General features: G+C 37.0%; 1 protein-coding gene across 1 annotated transcript in view; it reads left to right on the forward strand.

The window, feature by feature from the left end:
• The window catches only part of CPLANE1 (ciliogenesis and planar polarity effector complex subunit 1), a 61,731-nt gene that overhangs the window by 20,476 nt on the left and 16,980 nt on the right, over positions 1 to 24,275 (forward strand). Inside the window, exons 17-36 of the mRNA XM_075741321.1 lie at positions 1,380 to 1,608; positions 1,850 to 1,983; positions 4,545 to 4,762; positions 5,069 to 5,233; positions 6,319 to 6,457; positions 6,871 to 6,980; positions 8,132 to 8,293; positions 8,452 to 8,560; positions 8,919 to 9,225; positions 9,674 to 10,607; positions 11,784 to 11,947; positions 12,937 to 13,073; positions 13,637 to 13,719; positions 14,900 to 14,979; positions 16,208 to 16,276; positions 19,630 to 19,822; positions 20,270 to 20,530; positions 20,718 to 21,464; positions 22,224 to 22,390; positions 23,543 to 23,672. Coding sequence (XP_075597436.1) covers positions 1,380 to 1,608; positions 1,850 to 1,983; positions 4,545 to 4,762; positions 5,069 to 5,233; positions 6,319 to 6,457; positions 6,871 to 6,980; positions 8,132 to 8,293; positions 8,452 to 8,560; positions 8,919 to 9,225; positions 9,674 to 10,607; positions 11,784 to 11,947; positions 12,937 to 13,073; positions 13,637 to 13,719; positions 14,900 to 14,979; positions 16,208 to 16,276; positions 19,630 to 19,822; positions 20,270 to 20,530; positions 20,718 to 21,464; positions 22,224 to 22,390; positions 23,543 to 23,672 — 4,538 coding nt within the window. The remainder of the gene's footprint in view (positions 1 to 1,379; positions 1,609 to 1,849; positions 1,984 to 4,544; positions 4,763 to 5,068; positions 5,234 to 6,318; positions 6,458 to 6,870; positions 6,981 to 8,131; positions 8,294 to 8,451; positions 8,561 to 8,918; positions 9,226 to 9,673; positions 10,608 to 11,783; positions 11,948 to 12,936; positions 13,074 to 13,636; positions 13,720 to 14,899; positions 14,980 to 16,207; positions 16,277 to 19,629; positions 19,823 to 20,269; positions 20,531 to 20,717; positions 21,465 to 22,223; positions 22,391 to 23,542; positions 23,673 to 24,275) is intronic.

The raw sequence follows: 24,275 nt of genomic DNA on the forward strand, positions 1-24,275 counted from the left end.
CCATTACCCCTTGTCCTGTCACTACACTCCCTCATAAACAGTCCCTCACCATCTTTCCAGCAGGCCCCCTTTAGGTACTAGAATGCTGCAATTAGATCTCCCCAGAACCTTCCCTTCTCCAGGCTGAACAATCCCAACTCTCTCAGCCTGTCCTCATAGGAGAGGTGCTCCAGCCCTCTGATCATCTTCATGGCCCTCCTCTGGACTTGCTCCATCAGCTCCATGTCTGTCTTGTACTGGGGGCCCCAGCGCTGGATGCAGTACTCCAGCTGGGGTCTCACCAGAGCAGAGTAGAGGTGGAGAATCACCTCCTTCCACCTGCTGGTCACCCCTCTTTTGATGCAGCCCAGGACATGGTTGGCTTTCTGGGCTGCAAGTGCACACTGCTGGCTCATGTTGAGCTTCTCATCAATCAATACCCCCAAGTCCTTCTCCTCGAGGCTGCTTTCAATCCATTCCCCGCCCAGCCTACAGTTGTGCTTGGGATTGCGCCAACCCACGTGCGGGACCTTGCACTTGGCCTTGTTGAACTTCATGCGGTTCACATGGGCCCACCCCTCCAGCGTGTCAAGGTCCCTCTGGATGGCATCCCTTCCCTCCAACATGTCAACCACACTACTTGATGTTCTCGGCAAACTTGCTGAGGGTGCACTTGATCCCATTGTCCATGTCACCGGCAAAGATTTTAAACAGTGCCAGTCCCAGTACCGACCCCTGAGGGACGCCACTCGTCGCTGTTCTCCACTTGGATATTGAGCCATTGACCACAACTCTTTTGAGTGTGACCATCCATCCAATTCCTTATCTACCATGTGGTCCATCCATCGAATCCATGTCTCTACAAGTCTTGGAAAAACAAAAATCTTAACCTCAAGAAAGAAGGAAATACTAAGTTTGTCTTCATTTTGTCTCAATACCCTCTCTTAAAATAATGTAATATTCTTCCTCAAAAATGCATTGTAGCTTCCTGTCTCCTGCAATAAGCAACACAGTGAGTACTAATAATGTGTGTACACTAGGAAAACATAGAATTTCCATTTATCTCGGGTGTAGTCTCTGGAATATCCTAACCATGTGTAGTGTACTTGCAAATGTTCCATCAATGTGATTAAATTTTTAAAGTAAGAATAGTCCACATGTTTTGTACATGCTTGCATATCCCATATTATTAAGCAGAAAAATAGCCTACTCTTACCTATATCATGGCATGAGCTGCATCTGCCTGCTGCAGATAAACCCCATAGTGTACCTTTAATAAAGTAAAGAGCAATTGTATACTGAAATGAATCCAAAAGCAATGTGAACATATGAATTCTATATTATTCAGCTGATAGCATGCAGATTTATTTAAACTTTAAAATGTGTTTTTGGTGTCACAGGCTTACCTCCTCGTATTATTCCACTGCAACACTGTTTGGTGACCAGAGCTGTCCGGGACCAGAAACTTTCATCTGTGTGGACAGCTGAATACACTCTTGATTTGTTCTTTATTGGTGGACTCATTCCAGAGGCTGTGTGGTTAACACACAGACTTGGTGACTGGAAGCTGTCTGTCTCAATTGGTGTGGCCTACCAGCTGTATTGTCAGAACTCTCATGAATTCTCAAGGTAAATTTGAGCTTAGAATTATTATACTCTTATGTTGTTATTAACCTTATTTGCATGAAATTTATTGTAACAAGGTATATCCTTTGCTTCAGAAATTCCTATTCCCAGGCTCCTAGTAGGTGTGGGACCTAACATGTTAAGACTAGTTATTTTGTCTTAGATACTCATTTAACAGAGCTTCATTAGATTATCTGTGGGTTTTACTTTGTTATTAATTAACAGTTTCTTGTTACACTTTCAGACTGAAAAATACAACGTGTCACCTGCCATTAAGCTTGTTACCAATGCAAACTTTTCAGGAAAAGTTACAATCCTTGTTAGGACAGCCAGTTACTTCTGAAGCATCAGGATGCACTAAATACAAGCAGTTTACAGGTACATAAAATTACAAATAACTATGTTTATTTTTCTTATTATTTCACAGCATATTCTGTGTTATACGCTGTCTTAAAAAGAAACAATTGCCTTGTTTTCTCTAATGTGTGCATTGCTGTTATAATGTATTAGAATAATTTTATAGGGGGTTGGGTTTTGGCTTTGATCATTCTAAAAATGGGCCATATTATCAATCTTACCTTCTTCATGTATATCGGCCAAACCTTTATTTGACTATATTTGATACTAACTTTAGTTTGGAAGAAAATTGAAACTTCATTAAAACAAACAAACAAAATGCGCTGAAGCAAACGCAAATGTATTAACAGAATGGAAAGCATCATCATTCTTAAAATGAGTTATGTGATGGTGTTTGATTTTTGCCTTTCCTTTCTGTTAAAGGGAGAGTGAGTGGTATCTCATAGCCTGACAGTTCCATGCCCCCAGGTCCAACAGCTAGCAAGGCTGAGAATGTATTCCCAGTAGGCACATACACAACAGCTATATACAACTGGCTACACAGATCAACACCTACAGATATGCTCAGTACTCGCACAAACAGCACCAACAATCCCATCCTGTTTCCTTCTCTTGCTGGTCAGGATGAAGGTCTGCATATATATACTTGTGTGTACAATGTGGATGCCTCCAGTAGCTGGGCTTAGACCCAATAGCTGAGTCTCCCGCGTTGCTAGCGTCTGCGTATATGAGCCCCCAAAGCTGCAGCCCCATTCCATTTCCTGATACAGATGCACTCCCAGATACCCTCTTGCCTCATGCACACACTGTCTACACACCCACACAGCAGTTGGCCTTGAATATACAGTCCATCCAGTAGCTAGCTGGTCTGGGATCCTCAGTCTTTCCAGGTGCCTCATCCTTAGACACACAGGCACCTGTACACACACTGTTTTTCTGGCAGGTGGTCATGACTTGCTTGGTCCCTCCGGTATCCAAATCCCCTTGTCTTACCCTTGGAGACATGCAGACATGTAAGCAGGTCTCTCTAGCAGTTGGCCAAGTCTTCACCGGCCCCTCCAGTCACTGCCAACTCCTGTGGTTTCTCTCTTGCAGCAGTGAGGTGTACACACCTCTAGTTCCCAGGGTTCTTCACTTTACTCATCAGTTAATCTGACTTGATACTTGCTAGCACTCACATAGTCACTTAAATAGTCTCACTTGCTCCAGTTGATGGCACTATGGATACATAGGCACTCTGATCTGTGGTCCCACTCCAGCTGCTGGTACTTAAAGTCCTATATGCAGACTCCAGTCTCTGCAGTTGCTGGCATCCCAGACACACTGGCTTTCTGACCCATGGTCCCAGTGCCGTTGCTGGCACTTAAAATACTGTACGCAGACACGCAGTACAGAGAGTCCCTCACCCAGGAAAATAGATGTGCCAACAGGGCCCAGTGGAGGTGAGGCTGCCACAACTCCATGCCAGACCTCTAGGTTTCATTCCTAAAGATCTCATAATGAGCCTTCTGCAATCCCAAAAAGCTCTTCCCCTGCATCCTGTAGTACAGTTTATACTTCTTGACAATAACCCCTCTCAAGCCAAAAGGTACTACTATTGGCTTATCTTGATGGGTTTCATACCTGGACACTGGGGCTGATGGCTGTCCTGGGAAGGGCCTGGACAGGGTGTCTGTTTCTCTGAGTGCACAGTTTGCTGTTGTGAATCTCTGGGCTTGTGGAGATGAGCCTTTCAGGGGTGGATTTTTCTACTATGGGTAGATGGGTCTAGGTATTATTCAGGTTTCCCCCACCTGCTATTGTGTTTGCGATCTTTTGTATGTGTGTATATGAGCTTTTTATCACATGACCTAACTTAATATTTTACTGCTAAAATTCCTCCAGTTAGCTAGATCAATCTGTCCTTGTTTGCATTTTACAGAAAGTTTACTGGCATGATCTCTATTCATTACTCTCTTTTTGTGTGTTTGGAAACCACATTTCAAGTTCCTGTCAGCAGGTGGATGTTAATTAATCTTTATCTAAGCCATATCCCAAACACTGTTTGGATTCTTCTTTTATACACATTTCCAAGGATTTTATTTCAGACACACACACATATACATGCTGTATATAACAATTTGTAACTATGATAGGTAGTGGCAAGATTTGGCCGCACATAATTCTAGGAGATGAGGAAAAAAATGTAATAATATGTAAAAGAGATCTAAAAACCCCGTGTCCCTTTCCTTGATCATCATGATCACTGATAAAAGAATCATTATAGTTGTTATTAATAGTGTACCTAATTTATGCCTGCTTGGTGAAAATTACTTGCCAGAATGTTATGTCAAGCAAATGCATGTCTGAAAAGTTCAATTCCCTATCTAGAAAGGCAGTATCTTCCCCCTTAATGTGGCAAAACCTAAAATTAATAATTGAATATTATTTTCAAATGTGAGAGATCTTATCTTGAAGCAAATAGATGTGATGTATATGTTGTAATAAGTGAATGCAAGTTGTGAGAATGTAACCTAATTTCAGGATAAAGGCCATGTATTGAGTCAACTAATTTATCGGTTTCTGTGCTTAATGTTTTATAGATCCCATTGAAGAAGAAGATGTAAATGTCCTTTATAGTTCAATACAGGAACTACTGAAAGCAGCTGTTATGGTAGATGCTGATATTCTCTCAGAGACATTTCAGCTTTTGATGGATTCTGCCAAGGATCTTAGCAGAAAATTGTATGGTTTAGTTCCACATGGGCTTTATCTCCCAGCACCACCATTATACTGTCCTCAACCAGCTTCTCTCAGTGAAGTAAGTGTGCATGTTAGAAGTGGCTTGAGTCTGTGTTTGAATGTATTTGTGAAATAATCATGGCCTTTATTCTGGTTCCTTTCAGCTCATTTTTTAGTCTTTTTTTTCCATGTCTATTCATTTACTTAACTAGCATCATAGTGATAAGAAAGTATATGCACCTTTGTGTTTTTTCCCTGGAGGATCTGTGCTTAAAAGAAGGGAAATTTTCTTAGGAGCAGAAACGACATTTAGCTCAGATTCCTTGTTGTATGTGTCCTTTCTAATTTTGGAGCTTGTTTTTGTCTTGGAATTGGCATTTTTCAGGAAGACTGCAATGACATTCTTTTAAAAATGGAGAGAGAGAGTCGTCAGAAAGTGTCAGGAGTTCTTCAGCGAATTATCTTGCTCTTCCGGGCTGCTCATTGTTCCTGCCCTGCAGCACAGTGGTATACTGCACAACTGAGGTGGGCAAGAAAAGTTATGCAAAAGGTAAGGATTTAATTTGGTTTGTTGTAACTTGATTATCAGTCGTAAATATTACTGACAAGCTTGCAGTTTCATTGCAGAAGCATTCAGTCTCATCTGGACTCAGATGTCATGTTTTTTATATGTTGTCTTCTAGTTTTACATTCCATGTTCAGTTCTTCTAGGAAACCAGAACTTAAAGATATAGGTTATCTATTTCATAAATTGTGTCTATGTGTCTTTCCATACCCACTTGTTAACATACAAACTCATTTCTTTCTCCATTTGAAAGAAACAAGCTGATCCCAATTGCGAGTTATAGCTGTTAACTGGAAGTGTGTTCCAGATCACTTAATTTTGACTATATAACAGACAACATGATGCTCACTTTAGGTAAAGTGGTCATCTTAGTGCACAGAGCATAGGTCTTAAATGATCTCATTCTACTGATGTGCATTTTATTTGCACAGAACCAAGCTCAGCATATATTGATGAAACAATTTTGTGTAAACTTAGGCTTTTCTTAGGTCATTGTTACACAGCCACTTAAATAAGATTGATTTGGTACAGAAGGGAGTGTGTGTGTATGACTGTCTGCCGCCCCTCAACTACCTGCACCAGCATTCATGCAATGAATCCAGATCAGGAACTGGTCTGACTGACAAAATATTTCCTTCTACTTGCTCATAGCATGTTCACATGCTTAATGCTGGCATGGAGGGGTGGTCAGAAGTACCAACTGAAACAAGAGGGAAAACTAGTCCACCTTGGTTGACAGCAGCCTGGACTGTGTTGGATTAAACTGTTTTCTTAATTGTGATGTTAGTTGTTCTTTACTTTGTTGCTCTTGTATTTCATGGTAACCATGAGTACCATGCCAACAAAGGTATTTTTTGTCATGGCTCATACTAAACATATTCTTTCAAATGAATTTTCAGAATATTGATTTGAAGAAAATGGAAAGCAAACATAAGGGAATTTTACTGATCTTGGCAGTATTCTGCTAATAACCGAGAGGCTGTACATTTAATAGTGATACATGCAGAACTTCAATTGATTTTTACTTCCATTTTGATTTTTATTTATTTCTTTATTTTTGCTGTCTATAGATTCGAATGAAAAGATCTCTTCCTTTGCTGAATCCATTCCCAGAGACTTTGCTTCGTTATTCCAATTTCCGCACTGTTTTCTATCGATCTATGTCATCTGGAGACCATCAGTTTGATGATATTACCTGTAAAATTTTAGGTCTGTATGCAATAAAATAGAATAATTTAGAGCTGGAAAAAAACAAACCCCACAAGTGAGAATCTACAGGTGCAAAGAAACTCTTATTAGCTTGAAGTAGCGTACTGCAGTGTGTGCAGAAACACATTCCCTTTTCAGCTTTGATGTTAGTTATCAAAACTCTTAATCTGAAAGTTGCTGTTGTGGATTGTTGTGTGTGTTACAGATCTGACAGATGTGAAAGAATATGAACACTAAGTGGGACTAAAGAGTTCTAGCTGCAGAGCACTCTTGAAAATTCAAGACTGAGTAATTTTTTTTCTTCAACTACTTTTACGATAATGTTAATTCCTTTCTTTTAGCTAAAAATCTCAAGATTTTTTTATTTCATTTATTTACATAGAATCTTGCCATATTGCATGTTTGTGTCATAGGTTGGTTCAGAGAGCTGTGTGCATTGTGTTGGATGCTTCATGTTCGTGAAAGATTATCTGACAACTGTAGGCGGTACCAAACTGCAAGGGAAAATACTAACAATCGTAAGGTAATTATGTTACTAATATAGTAAAGATATATTTTAATTGTATAAAGCTGTAAGAATTCTAAAGATCTGCTGTATATTTTTGTGAAAAGTTTTATATACTTAATAGGACAAAATTAGCAGTACGTATTTGATGCTACAGAATAGTGCTGTCCATGTGAACTGCATCTTTTTAATAGTATTTCAGTTGGGCTTTTGCTTGGTACTTAACCCAGGTAATTGAAGAGATACTGCCAGAAGAGCAATAGTTTCTATAGTTGTCTACCTAAGTATTTACTACTGGTTTTTTTGCTTCTCCTCGGTAGATTAAGATATTTTGGATGTTTCCTGACCAAATGTATATTTAATGTACCAAAAAACCCCATTTTTAGTTTGCAAAAAGAATAATGAAAAATACTAAAATTTAATCATGTTTTCTCTACTTATACCCTCGTCAATTGATGTCAGAGGTCAAGGAAGAAAAAGAAACTAGTCGCATTATATTTGTCATATATTCTGTAACAGTACAGATACTGATTTTTGACCTGTCTGGTCTAGCAACTCAGCTGTCCTTAGCAAACATCGCTTCTTTTTTAAAACAAGTCCAAAATTTCTCTTCACCAGAAAAATCAAGCTTCAAATAAACAGGATGGTTCTGTTTCAAATAGTAAAATATTCTGATTTTTCTGTGCTTTGTGCAACAGCGACAAGTGAGGTAGAAACCACTGACTATTTCAAAATAAACTGATCCATCTTAAAAGCCTCTTGGCTGGATTAAATATCTTGCTCCCAAGAAAGAAGTTATGGTCACGTTAAGTCACAGTAAAATTATGTACTTAACTTGGTAATTCAGTATATTTAATTGGTTATGGCTAGTTTAGTCAAATCCTGAAGTTCTACTCTAAATGTCTGCAAGCAGACTCTTCAGCAGAGTGTTAATGGAATTATATCCTAAGCTGGTTTAAAGAAAGCTCTTTTTTTGGTCCATTATAATTTTATCTGTCTCCAAGCATCATATACTTCTCTGTTAGGCAGTTAAGTTGGAGATTTTTATTTTCTGTTGGCTTTAATTTCTGTTCAATTTGCAATGTATGAATAATTTAGCTGAAATATATTGTTCTTATCAAGTAATGTTTTATAAGAAAGGTTTGTTTTTTGGTTTTTTTTTTCCTTAGGATCTGAAGAAGAATGAATATGATGCCTCCACAGTTGAGCATTGTCTGAATGCAGTGGAGTGGGCTTGTCGAATGCTTCCTTTCTGCAGGTTCATGAATGTTGAAGAATTAGTTCAAGATATAATTTTGAGTCTGCTTGGAGAATTGCCACCAGTGAAAAAGGTAAAAGCGATTAAAGCTAGAAAAAAAGCAACAGAGATTATCACAAATGTTTCTTCTTGTAAAAGCTACGGGTTACACCATTAGAATGCCTAAGTTCTGTTGGAAATTATAACTTACTTGTACATTAGCTACTTGAAAAGATACTTTATTTTGTGCAGGTGGCGGAGATTTTCATAAAAGCATTTCCCAATCCTGAAGATATAAGAGTTCCACTAAGAGATAAATATCATGGACTTAAGCAGCGACTCAGACACAGTATTGTTAAAGGTAATAGGCATCCTTCTTCAGGAAATATTAAACAAACTATCTTTTTTACCCTACTTAATTAACTTGTGACAATACCTTTTTTCGTACCCCATGTAAAACAATTATTACAGTTTTCAGTTAGAAAACTTTGAGATAGTTTTGTGGCAAAATCTGTATTTTCTTTCTGATATGTCTATACCAATAACAGAATGTTGTGACTTCCAAATTGGTGTGTCTTCACTTTATCACAGTTTCTGTCTGTATTTCTAAATGTTATAATTTATGATGATTTAAAGTTCATTCATGTCTCATTTTGAGAGAATAATTGAAAACTGAGAAGTTTGCATTTAAAATCTCTTGGCTTGCTTTCTTTTGATAGGTCCTGAGAGTGAAGAAATGATGTCTGTTGTTATACAGACTACTGAAAAAGTGAGAATGAAGGTCTTGAGAGGTGTAATAAGGAGCATAGGCCCCATAGAAATTAATATTTGGGAGCCAGCAGAAGAGAAAGCAGCAGATGATGAGGAACACTGTTATGACAGATTCTCATTAGGCACTAGTCTAAGCAGAAGTACGCTTACTGACCTTGGGAATCCTCAGGTATACAGTGATGCTGAGACAGCAGATACACTTTCTGATGCTTTGTTTACTGAAGAGGTGAGAGCTCAAACACCTTCACTCCAAAGGTATGAAAAAATTGCAGCAGAAAACTTTATAGTTAAATTAAAAAAAAAAATTGTCTCTTACCTTTCAAATAATCTTTTCACCAAACAGGGTAATTGTCACTTTGGGTAATTTATCAAATGAAGAATTACAAATTTACCAAATCTTAAAACTGTCAATGTTACATCAATTACTATATGACTAATACATTATTGAAGTGTAAATTATTATCAGCTATGACTGCATTCATATATGATACTGCTGAGTTGCTGTCTATGTAAAAACTATGGATTTTGTATTTGATTTATTTGCCACCTTAACATTGTATTAATGTAAATTTGGGGTTATTAATTTTCCCTTTTTATCAACAGAGGAAGAAAAGGAACTAAAGTTGCATTTACTTATTTTTTCATTTAATTCTTCTTAAAATGGATTTTGGCGCTAATGGTACTTAGGTTTCTTGTCTTACAGGGATAATGAACATCAGAGACATGGAGAAATAAGTAGCAAAAATACCACACGCAAGATAAAAGCTGTTAACTGGGAAACAAAACATAAGGACAAAGCAGACGGAAAAGACATGCATAAACAATGTAATTTGCCTATAGTTGGTGCCTGGGAATTTGAACGTGATGATGATGAATATGTTACTTTTTTAGAACTCTTTCTGAGTTATGTTCTTGAGAAAGACCTGATAAAGCACAATGACCCTGGAATTCCATTTCTTACAAGCTTTTCTGGGCTTCTTCGAGAGCATGAATTAAACTCTCTCTTTTTTGATGTTCATACAACACTAAAACGTCGACAAAGCAAAACTAGAAGCCAAAGTGTGTTTAGAGCAGGGTCTTGCTATACTGTCACCCTGGCATCTTGTGATCCTGAAACAGTGTCTGTCTATAATGAAAACCAAAATGTTTTTGAAAATCCAAGCATTGTACAGTCCATTGTACAGACAACAGAACCTTCTGTGCGTAACCTCATGAAAGGACTTAATGAAGGATTATTTGGTTTAAAACATAAGTCAATTTATAGAGCTCAGAGTGAAAATCCAGGAGTCACTGTTGCACCAGCAAGCCAGACCTTTCCTAAACATTCTTTCTCTAGCCTGCAAACTCGGGCAACTTCAAAATACACTTACAAAACTGTTGATGTAGCTGATATTCTACCAGGAGAAGAACTAGCTATAGAATTGGTGGGTAAGTTGAGCAATATTGCAAAATTGCTTGAGTGGATGATCAGATGGTCTGATAAAAGACTGTTCTGTGGTTCCGATAAACAAGATTGCTTCGAAGAGATTCTCCCAATGATACATGTGAAAACATCAGCAGCCGCTGTCCTTACTTCTTTGTGGCTGTTAGAACAGTTATACAGAGATGGATCTCAAGCAAAGAGCATAAAATTTAAGGTAAGAAAGAGGATGGGGTAAGTGTCAATGAGATGTGTGAGGCAGTTATGCCAGTAAAGAAAAATCACATTTTACCTGGTAGTTCTGTTCTAAGTAAAACTTAGAATATTGATTAATAGCCTTTCCTTTAGGTTTTGATAGGAAAAGAGAAACATTCCAGGAATACTGGAATTCTGTCTGTAGGAAAACTTTGATTGGAGGTTAAAGTTCTCTTTGGAAGTCCTGTTTTAAAATCTAACTCATTTATCTGGATACAACATTATTTGAGCAAATTCCTTCAAGTTTGGCCATTGTGTTTATTTTTAGGCAATCTTTGAAGAAACCTAGTATTGGAGGTAGAGTAGGGGAAAACAAGACAAAGAATAAAGAAATAGATTCTCTCAGGGGACTTGAATTTAGGCTCACTTGTCTTTGAGGACAGTGCAGATACAGTCTGAGTGGAATATTTAAACTAGTTAAAGATTGGTGAAAGGTGAATTTTGAGTTTCTGTCTAGTACTGTTACAGAGTTGAATGTGTGTTAATATAAAAGAAGAGATTTACCAGAATAACCTGATAAGTATTGCTTTATTTTATATTTAGGAAAAACTGGATCCTCTTTAATTAAGCCTTCATGAAAGGCTTAGAGGGGAGTGGGTTGTGGGTGTTTTTTGAGAAGGTTTTTCTCCCAGATCAAAAGAAATTTTGTCTTGACTTCGGTTTGTATTTTTTGTTTTCTGATAAGTGACACCTGTATGTTACTTGAACTTACTGCCAAAATTTTGTGCATGCATCTAGCTGCATGATTACATACGGCTTTTTGCCTCTCATACTGTCTTCAGTGATAATTTTAGAGTTTTGTATTACACGTGATGAAGGCCAGATCTTACTGTGTGTCTTTGTATAGAGTATATTTGTCATGTAGTGTCTGTGACAGTTGATGCTCACTTGACACTGACAAATCTCTCTTATGTTTCCTTTGGATAATTCAGAGGACTGTTGCTTCACTTAATGCAAAAAGGGGCAAAACTCAGGTTCCACAGGCAGTTGTAATTCCAGAATTTCTCAGCTCTATTATAGAGAAAAGGATATGAAGTTAAGCATAAACGTGCTATATGAAATTTTGGGATTTTTTTAAAAGTATCAGGTGTCTTTTTCTTAACTTGCGAATTTTCATTTTCGTTATTATTATTGATAGAGTCCGGATAATCAATATCTGAAAGAATTTGCATCTCTATCAGAAGCCCAGTCTAGGACAGAGCAAGAAAGTAGTATGGATGAAGGCTCTTCCATACTGGCCAGTCCTCCTCTTGATGTCCAGAGTGTACAAGCCTATGATGATCTTGGTGAAACTGGTTTTGGGTAATGTTTTGGTGTTTTTAATCTAAGAACTCTAGTTGGTCGTAATTCCTCAGCTAAGCACCATGTCAGTATGAAGAGTTCTACTGTTACTACATGTTAGATACATGTTTAATTTTGAGTGCAAAGTCAAACTCATCCATGTTGTTTACAGCTGCATGAAGCAGATTAAATATTCTCCATCAGCAGATGTACCTCTAAAAAAACAATGTAACTGTTGCAGATTAAGTGAATTGGACATGGTTGTTTATAAACTTAATCATGTGGAAATGGAATCTAGATTTCTGATACAATTGATATCATGGTTTTCTCAAAGAATTCAGATAGCTCCCACTCTCTTTAGTGCAATCTTCTTTCTGTTGAGATGAGGGTTCACAATGATAGTTTCTTTTTCCCTGAATCTGCAATCTAGCTATGTTGATATGTGTACATGTCAGAAAAATAGATGGAAATATTTTAAATATTTTATTTGTTAATATCTTACATGGTTCTGAAGACAGAGATTCCTTAACCTGAAGTCCTTTGTGACATTTCATCTGCTGCTGCACTGAAGAAACAAAAGATCTTTTGTATTAGTATTTTAAGACATTACTGTGTGTCTTCTCTGACAATTTTTTTGGTTTTTTTTTAATAAAGACAATTTTTGTGAGGGAGATAAATGTAATTTTAACCAGGTGATTTTGAAGTCATGGTGCAATTTATGCCTTTCATTTTTGGTAGATCATACGTGTTGGTTGCATTCTTCTGGAAACAGCCTGTCTGAGAGACGGTACCGTTAATGTCACTAAATTATCACAGCTATACCAAAAAATAATATTTATCTTGGTTTAAGTGACATTCAGAAAGAAAATTTATATGAACGTTGATTATATCACAGCAGTTTTTCTTTTACAGTTATGCTCTAGCATGCAATCTGAGAGGAACTGCATACTCTAAACGGTCAAATACTCATATATTTGTTGTTAATTACCTTTTGTAATTCAAATTACCAGAACGTCTGCAAACTCAAAATATTTTAATGAGAAGGAAATTAATCATGGGAATTATTCTGTATCTCATGTGGCTGAAGATCTTAATGAAGTGGGACCATTTGTTCAGGAGAAGTTAGATGCAACATCAGAAAGAGAAGGTTTGTTTTTATGGTACACTTTTTACAATGGTCTGACGTACAAAACAGTAGGAGTTTTGCCTGATTAGGATTAAGTGGCCCTCTGTTTATTTAATCAAAAGATGGAAATAAGTTTTCATCATTATATTGAAATTATTATTATTGTATCCATTTTATATTATAACAATGTTATATGGTTGCTTTCTCAAGACTTTTTGATCAGTTTTTCACTTACTCTATAGAGACAGGACAACGTATAATAACATATTTCACTCTGTCATTTACTTTCATTCCAAAAATATTCATGCGACTGTGTAAAATATAATTTGAAAATTGTAAAAGCTGAGTATGCATAGGTTAAGTTTATCATGTTCCTACCATGAAAATAAGCTGCTTTTTTTTTTTCCTTCGGGTGCATGCATCATCAGTCATGATAACACAAATTTTTAATGTGCTGAGAGATCTCTCAAACCCTTTCTCCTTGCTGGGAAAAAAGTGGACTAATGTGGCCAGTTGACAGAAATAGTGTAAGTGCTCTATGTCGTGTAGTTTTCTGATTTAGAGGAACTGTGTTTATTTTGTAGAGTTCTTTGAGGAGCCATATGAAACTCCAAAAAGCTCCAATAGCTCTGTCAAGATCAAACCTGTGGAACTTCAAAGAGGAAAGGCAAGTTACCATCTTGCATAGAAGCATCAAATTATTATGAATACTCTTTTCAAAATATCCTGAATTCCTCAATATACTTAAGAAATAGAGTGCTTTAAGCATTTAGGATCAGTAATTTTTTTCCCCTGCATAAATCAGTAATAAAAGTCACAAGTAATTAAACAGTAGTAAAGTAAGATCTGCTATGAGCTCTTTTGAAAACTGATTAATTGTTTGTAAAACTAAATGTGTGTATGCCTAGGTATTTAATTATATATATAAATGACATTAAAACTACATAATGTATAGTGCTACATATAAATTTATAAGATTATGTATGCACACATATATGCAAAAGTTAAAGTTAAGAAAAAAACCACAAACAAAACAACAGATGGTCTTCTGGTTAATAGACCAGATCTTAATGTACATTTTCTTATGCTAGAAAGCTTTATTAACAATTTATTTTGCTTTAAAATTGTGTGCTGTCTCCTGAAGTTGTCACAGGGTGATTAAGCAAAGACTCTACCACTTGTTTGCATGCTTGCTTGTTTTTAAATTATATATATATATATATATATATAAATGTTTATTTTGCTCCTGTCTGAAAACTCAGTCTGGATCTGTAAATGAGCCTTATTTTCTCATGCATCTTCTTTGGTTGTACATCTCCTTTTTTGAAATTGACTGAGGGCTATTATGCTGAAATGTGAATTGCAATGCCGTTGGTTTACTTACCTGTAGTACTCTAGATTCAGTGCTGTTAATGGCATTAGAAACAATAAATGTATTGTGGTCTTCAATTCTACAATTCTTTTTACTATAGTGAATCTGTGGCATGTGTAAAATCCTGCATTTGTTTCAATTTTAGTTTGTAGATAGTTTGTGTATAATAGGGTTGTTTCTACATTTTCGTCTTTACCTAGGTGATGTGAGATTAGATTTCAAGGGTACTATAAGGATATGAATTTGAAAATAATGACTTAAAAAGAAAGATGCTCAGGTGAATCATTAGGATATCTCTTTATTTGTGATCTGTAGCTGTCCTCCGATAAGTATGTAACTTTGGTTATTTTTCAGTCAGATTTTTTCAAGTGCCTGTTTAATCAAAAGTATGTTTGCCAATAAAATAATACTTTATTGAAGCAGAAGGGAGATATAAAATTTACAAGTTCAGATGCATCTTTTTATATTCCAGCAGGTCTCCAATTCAGATGTAGATAGACTTCAGGAAGATCAAAAGGTGGAAAAAACAAAGGAAGGAAAGGCTAAACAGAATGTGTGAGAAACTTTTTTTGTTGTTCTAATTTCTCTTTTAACTTTGCTTAAAAATCTAAAGTAGTTTTCTTAATTATGGTATCCAGTGAAGTCTCAATGGGTTCTTGCTGTTGTTTATAGCATCTTCAGGCTAAGTACAGGTGGAGAGCTGTTATTCTAGGAAATTTTAACAGTTAGTTTAGTTAATTTAAAGAGAAGCTGGTGTCTAGGAAGCAGAAGGTGAGATAAAAATGGATATGGGCAATAAGTTTGTTAGCTCCTGAAAGAGGGAAGGAGGTATTTTACACAATTTAAGAATTTTACTTCATTATGATCGTTTTAAAATTTTTATGTTTTAAAATATCTGTATATTTATAATGTATTTAAAATTATAGAAACAGTCCATAAACCTGGTTGTCACATCATCTGTTTGAATAGATTACTGCTTAGTTTGATTTCTCTGAAGTTTTTCAAGGGCAGAAGCTCTACATTCTGTAAACGCAGGTTTCATTATGTTTACCATGAGGAATCTTGGTTTTTTGAGATTTTTTCATTTGTTTTAATGACAGAAAAATATCAACCTATTTTTATTATTTTAATTAGCTTTCTTCTTGAATCCACCGCATTTGTAGTAGTGAAACCTTTTCCTCTGATACACAGTGCCTGAATGTCTTTAATATTTAGAAAATCTTACTGTGATGGCATATAAATAAATATTCCTCTGTGTATATAATGTTTGTAAAAAACTTTTAAAGAGCTTAATTTTAGAAAGATTTAGAATCCTGTACTATTTTAGAATGATGTTTCTTTCAAAACAAAAATAACTGCACATAAGATGCCCCTCAAGGATTTCCTGTTATATTGGCTTTTCTTTTTTAGGAATGCAGATTGTAATGATATTAACAGTATTGCTTAAATTGGATTTTCTTTTCTTTTGTCAACTCAGATCAACTATTTTTTGCATGCTGTTTGTGTTGAATAGTCAGAACCTTTTCAGTGCTTTTGTTTGAGTCAGTTTCTGATTGCTAGGGAGACAGCATGAATGTCAATATTTGCCTACTCAAATTGCAGTGTAATGCAGTAATTGAAGCCATGCAGATCAATATAGCCCTGCTCAGGTGGCTTTCAGGTATTACGTCTCGTACTTATTAAAATACTTTTTCGGGAGGTTATAAAATATGAAAAACATTAAAATAAACAGTGTAAAAGATTATTATAGTATTTACAATACTATTTTTTCCTTTATTTATAGCATGACTGAGGTTGTTACTAGCACCATTTCTCACTCATTCTCTTTAGAACAAGATGCAGAAGTTCCCAGGTAAGATAAACCTATAATGTTTTATATAATAAAAACCAGACTATACTTATTAAATTTTGAATCTGAAGTAACGTGATGTGTAGATTTGACTACAAAATATTTGCAGGTATAGTATATTGTACCTGCAAACTGTAGTACTAAGTAGCCTTTTCTGAAACCTTTTTGTACTGTAATCCTCAAGGATCATATACTCTTGCATGTTGTCCAGAATATCACCTGACTCAAACATGTTAATTCAGACCTACCAGATTTCAAGAGAAGTGATACTTTTGCTTTCTGGTTCAGGACAGAATCATTGTAATTATATAATATTACTGTAGAAGATGTATTGTTACATAAAACACCTAAACAATAACATTACAAACATATTTAAATAAAATTATTAAAATGTATATGTCCTACAGCAACTGCTAGATATACATTAATATATACATAATATTTCTATAAACAAGGAGAATGTTAGAATTGGAAAAAGGGGTCAGGAGTCAATCTCAGGCTTTCACTTCTAGAACAGTCCCCTGAGTTTTTTCAGTTTAGCAGAAGATCTGAACTATGCATCCCTTTGGATTCCATTTTCATGTGTCTCTTAATCTCATTTCCTTCTTGAGTTTTTCATAACAGCTTTTTTTTAAAAAAACAACTTTTCGCAAACTTAGGGTTTCAGGCCATGCTTGCACATTGTAATTGTCTTCCAAAAGATTTTCTATGCCCCTTCACACCTATTACATATCAAAAATCTTTTCAGTATTGCTCATTAGCCATTGCTTTATGCTTCTATTTCTTAACATAGTTGGAGGCCATCGTGTTCAGTTGTGAAAAATCCAAAGTTTGCCTGTACCGGTAGCAAGGTCAACATTTTTGTTCAATAGACAAATCCCTTTTGGGTCAATTTCTGTTGATGTAGGTAAAGTCCTTCAGTTTCTTTGTAACTTAATGTAAATTCTAACCCTATCTTCTTGAAGGAATTCATCTACTTAATAGTCTTTACCTACTAAAAGATCTAATTACCTCTGTGAGAAAATTCAATATAGAATCATAGTATCGTTTTGGTTAGAAAAGACCTTTAAGATCATCAAGTCCAACCATTAACCTAGTAGTAGTTCCAACCACTTAAAGAATCATAGAATGGTTTGGGTTGGAAGGGACCTTAAAGATCATCCAGTTCTAACCCCCCTGCTGCGGGCAGGGACACCTCCACTAGACCATGTTGCCCAAAGCCTCATCCAACCTGGCCTTGAACACTTCCAGGGATGGGGCCTCAACAACCTCTCTGGGCAACCTGTGCCAGTGCCTCACCACCCTCACAGTAAAGAATTTCTTTCTAACATCTCAACTGACCCTCCTTCAGCTTAAACCCATTGCCCCTTGTCCTGTCACTACACTCCCTGATAAACAGTCTCCCACCAGCTTTCCTGTAGGCCCCTTTCAGGTACTGGAAAGCCGTAATTGGATCTCGCCGGAGCCTTCTTTTCTCCAGGCTGAACAGCCCCAACTCTCTCAGCCTGTCCTCACAGGAGAGGTGCTCCAGCCCTCCAGTCAGCTTCATGGCCCTCCTCTGGACTTGCTCCAACATCTCAATGTCTCTCCTGTACTGCGGCCCCCAGAGCTGGACGCTGCACTCCAGCTGAGGTCTCACCAGAGCAGAGTAGAGGGGCAGGATCACCTCCCTCTTTTGATGCAGCCCAGGACACGGTTGGCTTTCTGGGCTGCAAGTGCACACTGCTGGCTCATGTTGAGCTTCTCATCAATCAATACCCCCAAGTCCTTCTCCTCGAGGCTGCTTTCAATCCATTCCTCGCCCGGCCTATAGTTGTGCTTGGGATTGCGCCAACCCACGTGCAGGACCTTGCACTTGGCCTTGTTGAACTTCATGCGGTTTGCATGGGCCCACTTCTCCAGCATGTCAAGGTCCCTCTGGATGGCATCCCTTCCCTCCAGCATGTCAACCACACCACACAGCTTGGTGTCATTGGCAAACTTGCAGAGGGTGCACTTGATCCCACTGTCCATGTCACTGACAAAGATGTTAAACAGTGCCAGTCCCAATCCCGACCCCTGAGGGATGCCACTCGTCACCGTTCTCCACTTGGACATTGAGCTGTTGACTACAACTTTTTGAGTGCAACCATCCAGCCAATTCCTTATCCACCGAGTTGTCCATCCATCGAATCCATGTCTCTCCAATTTAGAGACAAGCATGTTGTGTGGGACAGCGTCAAATGCCTTGCACAAGTCCAGGAAGATGATGTCAGCTGCCCTTCCCTTATCCACCGACGCTGTAACCCCATCATAGAAGGCCACCAAATTTGTTCAGGCATGATTTGCCCTTAGTGAAGCCGTGTTGGCTGTCACCAATCACCTTGTCTTCCATGTGCCTGAGCGTAGTCTCCAGGAGGGTGTGCTCCATAATCTTGCGAGGCATGGAGGTGAGACTGACTGGCCTGTAGTTCCCTGGGTCTTCCTTTTTACCCTTCTTAGAAATGAGGATTATGTTCCCCCTTTTCCAGTCGGCGGGAACTTCGCCAGACTGCCAGGACTTCTCAAATATGATGGAGAGTGGCCTGGCCACTTCATCTACCAGTTCCCTCAAGACCAGCGCATGCAACTCATCAGGTCTCACGGACTTGTGCACCTTCAGGTTCCTTAGATATTCTTGAACCTGATCTTCTCCTACAGTGGGTGCTTCTGCATTGTCCCAGTCCCTGCCTTAGCCTTCCGCAACTTGGGCAGCGTGGCTCAAGGACTTGCCAGTGAAGACTGAGGCAAAGAAGTCATTGAGTACCTCAGCCTTCTCCATATCCTGGGTAACCAGGTCACCTGTTTCATTCCAGAGGGGAATAGATACCAATGTATTCTGGTACATGTTATTTTAATTTTAATTGTTCTCTGATCTGAAATTTTGTTGATCTTTAATTCCAAATATATGAAGGCACATTTAATTATTTAAGTGAAAGTGAATCTGCCATCTCTCTTATTTCAGCTAATAATGTCCTTCTCCATTTTCCATCAGCTGTTTGAGTTTATGACCAGCAACACCCTCTTTCTGTCAAATCATTGTTTCCTGCCTGTATCTCTGGTGAAGATAATATTTCAGACACCTTTGTGACTAAAAAATCAGAACATCTTTACTACTGTTTTTCATTCAGTATATTAGGAAGCATTGGGAAAAAGATGTCATACATACTTTCCAATGAAGTTTGTGCAATGTTAATTATGAAATTGTACCTACAAATTAATTATGCTTTAGAAAAATGAAGATATCTTTAAAATGTTCTGTATTGATTTAAGACCACTTCATACAGGTGTTCTGAACTATGAATGTTTTTCATAGTTTTGTTCTTGTACTTCTTAAGTAATACAGAGGTTTCTCTAAGTGATGGTCAGCCTTCTCGGACTGTTATGTCAGCTATGTCAAGTGTTGCCTCCAGTACTTCCGTTTGTGCAAAGAAGCAAGAAGTAAAGAAAGAAGTCCCTACAGAAGAGAAACTAAACACATCGGAAACAGTCAGGCAGATGCTCCAAGATGAAATGTTTAAGTTAGTTCAGGTGAGAGCATCTCAGTATTGAAAATAGTGTTCACAGTACAAACTTTGTTACTTAAAACAATGGAGATAATTGCTGTTTTAAAGGTATTCTGTGTGGGGTTGGTTTTGAAAGAGACTTCCAGTTCCATGTAATGTACTAGGATTTAATTTTTGTTAGTACATTGAGACAATCTTATGTTGACCATTTACTCAAACTTCACAAAAAAAGTGAAGGAATTGGTCTTGCTTTTAGCATAACCTGCCTGCGGCAGGTATTTAATATATCTTAAAAGATAGTCCAGTACAATAAACATCATACAAATGAATCATTAATGAAGCTTTGGGATGTTGTTTATTTTTGTCACCTATATTAACAGGATAATGAACAGTTATAACATAGCTTTGACACAGAATTTTTGCTAAGATTCTTGTTAAAGTTGTTTACAATGTTAACTTTGTATGTATCCAGCTACAGCAAATCAACTTCATGAGTTTAATGCAAATAGTGCAGTCATCCTTTGTCAACCTGCCAAATGTGCAACAAGTTTTGCAACAGCAACAATCTGTTCACCTGGAAGGGACTCAGCCTGCAGACACTGCTGAAGGCAATGGCTCTTTGAAAACATACCTGCCCACTCAGGAAGATAAAGGGAAAACTGGTCAAAAGAAGTCTGATTTTCAACCAAGGAACAGTTTAAGAGATGAAAGCAACAATGGCCATATGAAAGAGGTATATCAAAGTGTTGTTTATGAAGACTGTTCTGTATATCTGATATGTTATCTGTCCTGATAAATTAGGAAATGTTTTTGTAGTGATTGCTGAAGACAAAAAAAGATTTATACCATTTTTGTGCATATATAGTGCATGGTTGCTATTTCAAGGTATTTGTAAAAGCTTTTTTGTTTTTCTGATTTAGAATCATCTGGATGTGAATGTTTCTTTAAACCTATTGGAAAGCCACAGCAGAGAAACAGGATTTATGCCACCGTCTCAAGTTTTGCATTCCTCAGCACCTACTAAACCACTTCATCTCCTAGCTCCTTCCTCAGACATCCAGAAGACACCGAAGCTTATCCCTATAGAAAAAAACCTGAATTACTCAAATGGATTTCCTTTGCTTAAGCTTGAATCATGTTATCATTTCAAACCAGCATTTTTACATCCAATGGGAATGTCATCAGCTTTTTCTAGACCACCCCTGGTACCACGAGTAGCTTGGAGTTCATCAGATTCTGTGTGGAACCATCAGTCGTCATACACAGCAAGAAAGAGTAAGTCAAAAGATTTGAACATGAGTAGGTATGACCCTGAGATCCCAAGGCAAATGCATGATGAAGAGAAAAGATGGGCAGAAACAGTGCATAAGGGACCTCCCAAACACCTGAGTCTACATCAGTATGAAGGACAGCAAGAAATTTCACCTCAGCAGAAGTTCTCTGGAAATGTGAATATGGACAAAGCACTGATCACTCAGAACCTGACTGGTATTCCACTGTTGCATTTGCAACTTGACCCAGTACCTGGACTTCCATCCGTTGTAAGGCAGCCAATTGCTACTACTTTAATACCTGTTAAACCTGCAACAAAGGAGACTGACTCTAGAGAAACACTACAGCACACAGGAATATCGCTACTCCATGCTAATTTACCTCAAAAAAAGAAGGTACTAGATTTTAATAATATATTTTTCTAAGTTGTAGGGGTTTTTCAGTTTCATGGTTTCTCATCAAAAATAAGTTTATGTTCCCAGACTATGGAATTTGGAAGTGTTCAGCACAGCTACCAGAAGGGGATCTGGAACTGAAGTACGTTCTTACTAGCATGTCAATATGAGGCAGGCTGCAAGCTTGGAAATGTTCGGTTTTTACAGAAATTTAAATAGAATTATTTACAGAAATACGAAGAATGTAATAAGAAATCTTCTTTTGTCAGGGCAGAAATGGAATGCTAAAAGGCTTGGTAAGAAAACCTTATCTTCTGGATATTGAGAACTAGATGTTTTGAAAAATGTTGCTCTGATAGACTCTCATATGCTTGCACATTCCACTTGAAAAGAATGGAACTATTTTTCCTTGAAAGTTGCTTCTTGAGACCTTGTCTATGTTGCATGGTTCATAGCTTCATCCTCAACTACTTACATTAGAAATACAAATATTAGTGATATACATTCTGTGGAGAAAATTAATATCTTTTAGTTTACTTTCAGAAAATAGTTTACACATGTAAACATTAGTTGAGATTCTAATCTGATGCTGTTAATACTACATTTTCACTTTCTCTACAAATTGCTACAGGAGTTGAGTTTGTATAACTGAGATCCAAACTGGACCTGCTTTTTTCATCCAATCTGACTGGTGTTCCCCTCTCTGTTTCCTGTGTCATTGTTTCATTTTTGCTTATTTCTCTCTCTGAATGCTTTTAGACACCAAAACTCATTCCACTTCAAGATCTCATTGCATTTGAGCAACGCCACCAGCATCATACTGTGCCCAGGACATACTTTGGACAAGACCAAACTGAACCTATCCAGTTACGAAAAACTGATATTGAACCATTTGAACTAAGCGGTGTGCAGAATAATAAAAAAAGGCAAGACAAACTTTTAAAGTGGGTCTTCATTTTGAAAGACTTAGTGGTAACCTATACATTCTACCTTTGAAATCAGTGAGAGTTTTTACAGAAGCTTCAAATAAAGTGGGATTGGATGTAATTCTCTGTTGGAGGAGAATAAAATAGTAAATATTACTAAAGACACAGCAGGAGAAGTATAGCATTAGGGTACAAAAGGGTTGATGCAGTTACCAGGCTGATAGGAAGAAGATTCAAGGCAAAACGTTTTTCATACTGGTATCTGTGGTTTAAAGTCTTGTTGTCATCTAGCTGTTTGCTATATACTGTTTATGAAATGCTTTGCTGCTTACACAATAAATCGTAATAAGCTACTGTCTGCACTACATATCATCACTGTTAGCAGTAATCTTCAGGAAGGAAAGGGTTATGCTCTTTCAATATAATTCAAGATAGAGGCTCTGTTTCTGAATCCAGACAGTGATTAGCAAAATTCCTGCTCAAGGGATATTATCTTTTGTTTTGTTAGGTATGTTATTCATTACTTTTGAAATTTGATTTATTCTTTGTTAATTGATTGCACAAGTAGTTAAAACGGGCTTTTTAAGCTGCACACTTATCTTTGTTCAGTTCTCATATAATATCAATAGATTCCTGACATTTCACAGATCTGTGTTTTCTATGGAAGAGTTGATGGCATCATTGCATCTAGAACAGAACACTTGCTTCTGATTATGATGCTTTTAACTCTGGCAGTTGGAAGCACAGGCTCTGGGTTTTTCACTCAAGGTGAAAAACAATTGATACAGAAGTAACTGCAGCTGGAGTTTAGAATACCTTTTTTGATATTATCAGCTGAAATGCTTGAAGCTACAATTGTTGTCTTACACTTATCAGACACTAAAGAAAATTTGCAACTTTTTTAGTAAAATAATTAGAAAGTTTTGATGATAACATGTTTATTTCTTGCTGGAGTATTTCTTAAAGGTTCTGTAGATTTCTGGTAGACAGAAGTAGTGCTTTGAACTGATCGGTATGCAACCGTTGTGGTTTTTTCCACCTTTATTTCAGTGTGTATCTCTTAATAGTAATATTTCTTAGAAAATAATGATAAGTATTTCTATTATTTCAGTGCAGTTCTTATTTTTTTATTTGTAATTAATATGTTGACAGACAAATGCGGCGTGAGAAGAAACAAGTGGAAGAGAAGGAAGAAAAGAAGAAACCAAGTGTGTCCTTCTGCCCAGATGACTCCATCATCAGCATTAGTGATACAGTGATGCATGTTGAATCAGGGACTGAGGTATGGAAAAATGTTTTTTTCTTTGCCTTTTTCCACTCAAATACTAACAGGAAAGACAGAAGCAGGAAACTGTGAACCAAAACATGCAATTCTGTTCCAGGCTCTAGCCTAGAAACAATATCTTTCATTCATATACTTGATTTCTTGTAAACAAGAGATTTATGTTTATAAAGTATTCCAAGGTTGCTTTGTTTTTCCTAGGACATGAACTTGTCAGTTTTGGTAGGATCTTTGTCTGTGTGTACATTTAAAGTAAATACATACACAAACACTTAATTGCTTAAAAAAAAAATATATATTTAGCCTAGCAGTAATGCTAGGACAACTGACCAAGCATTACTTTCTTCACATGAGGCTAGATGGTGACAATACAAGAGTGAGGATGGGGAACATGAGGTCTCAGTTCTGTCTCAGCCAAGAAACTGAAAAGAGAAGGTCTTCATCCAGCTAGGTTTTGATTTAGGAACTTCTGTTATTTGTTTACCTAGACCTTTTTGATACCTTTTAACATATTTGGGAGTTACCCTTGCAAGTACCAGATTTCAAGCTAGAACACTACCCGATTTAAAGCTAGATCACTACCCAGAGCAGCAGGCTCTGTTT

This window comes from Balearica regulorum, chromosome Z, assembly GCF_011004875.1.
Source record: "Balearica regulorum gibbericeps isolate bBalReg1 chromosome Z, bBalReg1.pri, whole genome shotgun sequence".
In the NCBI taxonomy this organism is placed as follows: Eukaryota; Metazoa; Chordata; class Aves; order Gruiformes; family Gruidae; genus Balearica; species Balearica regulorum.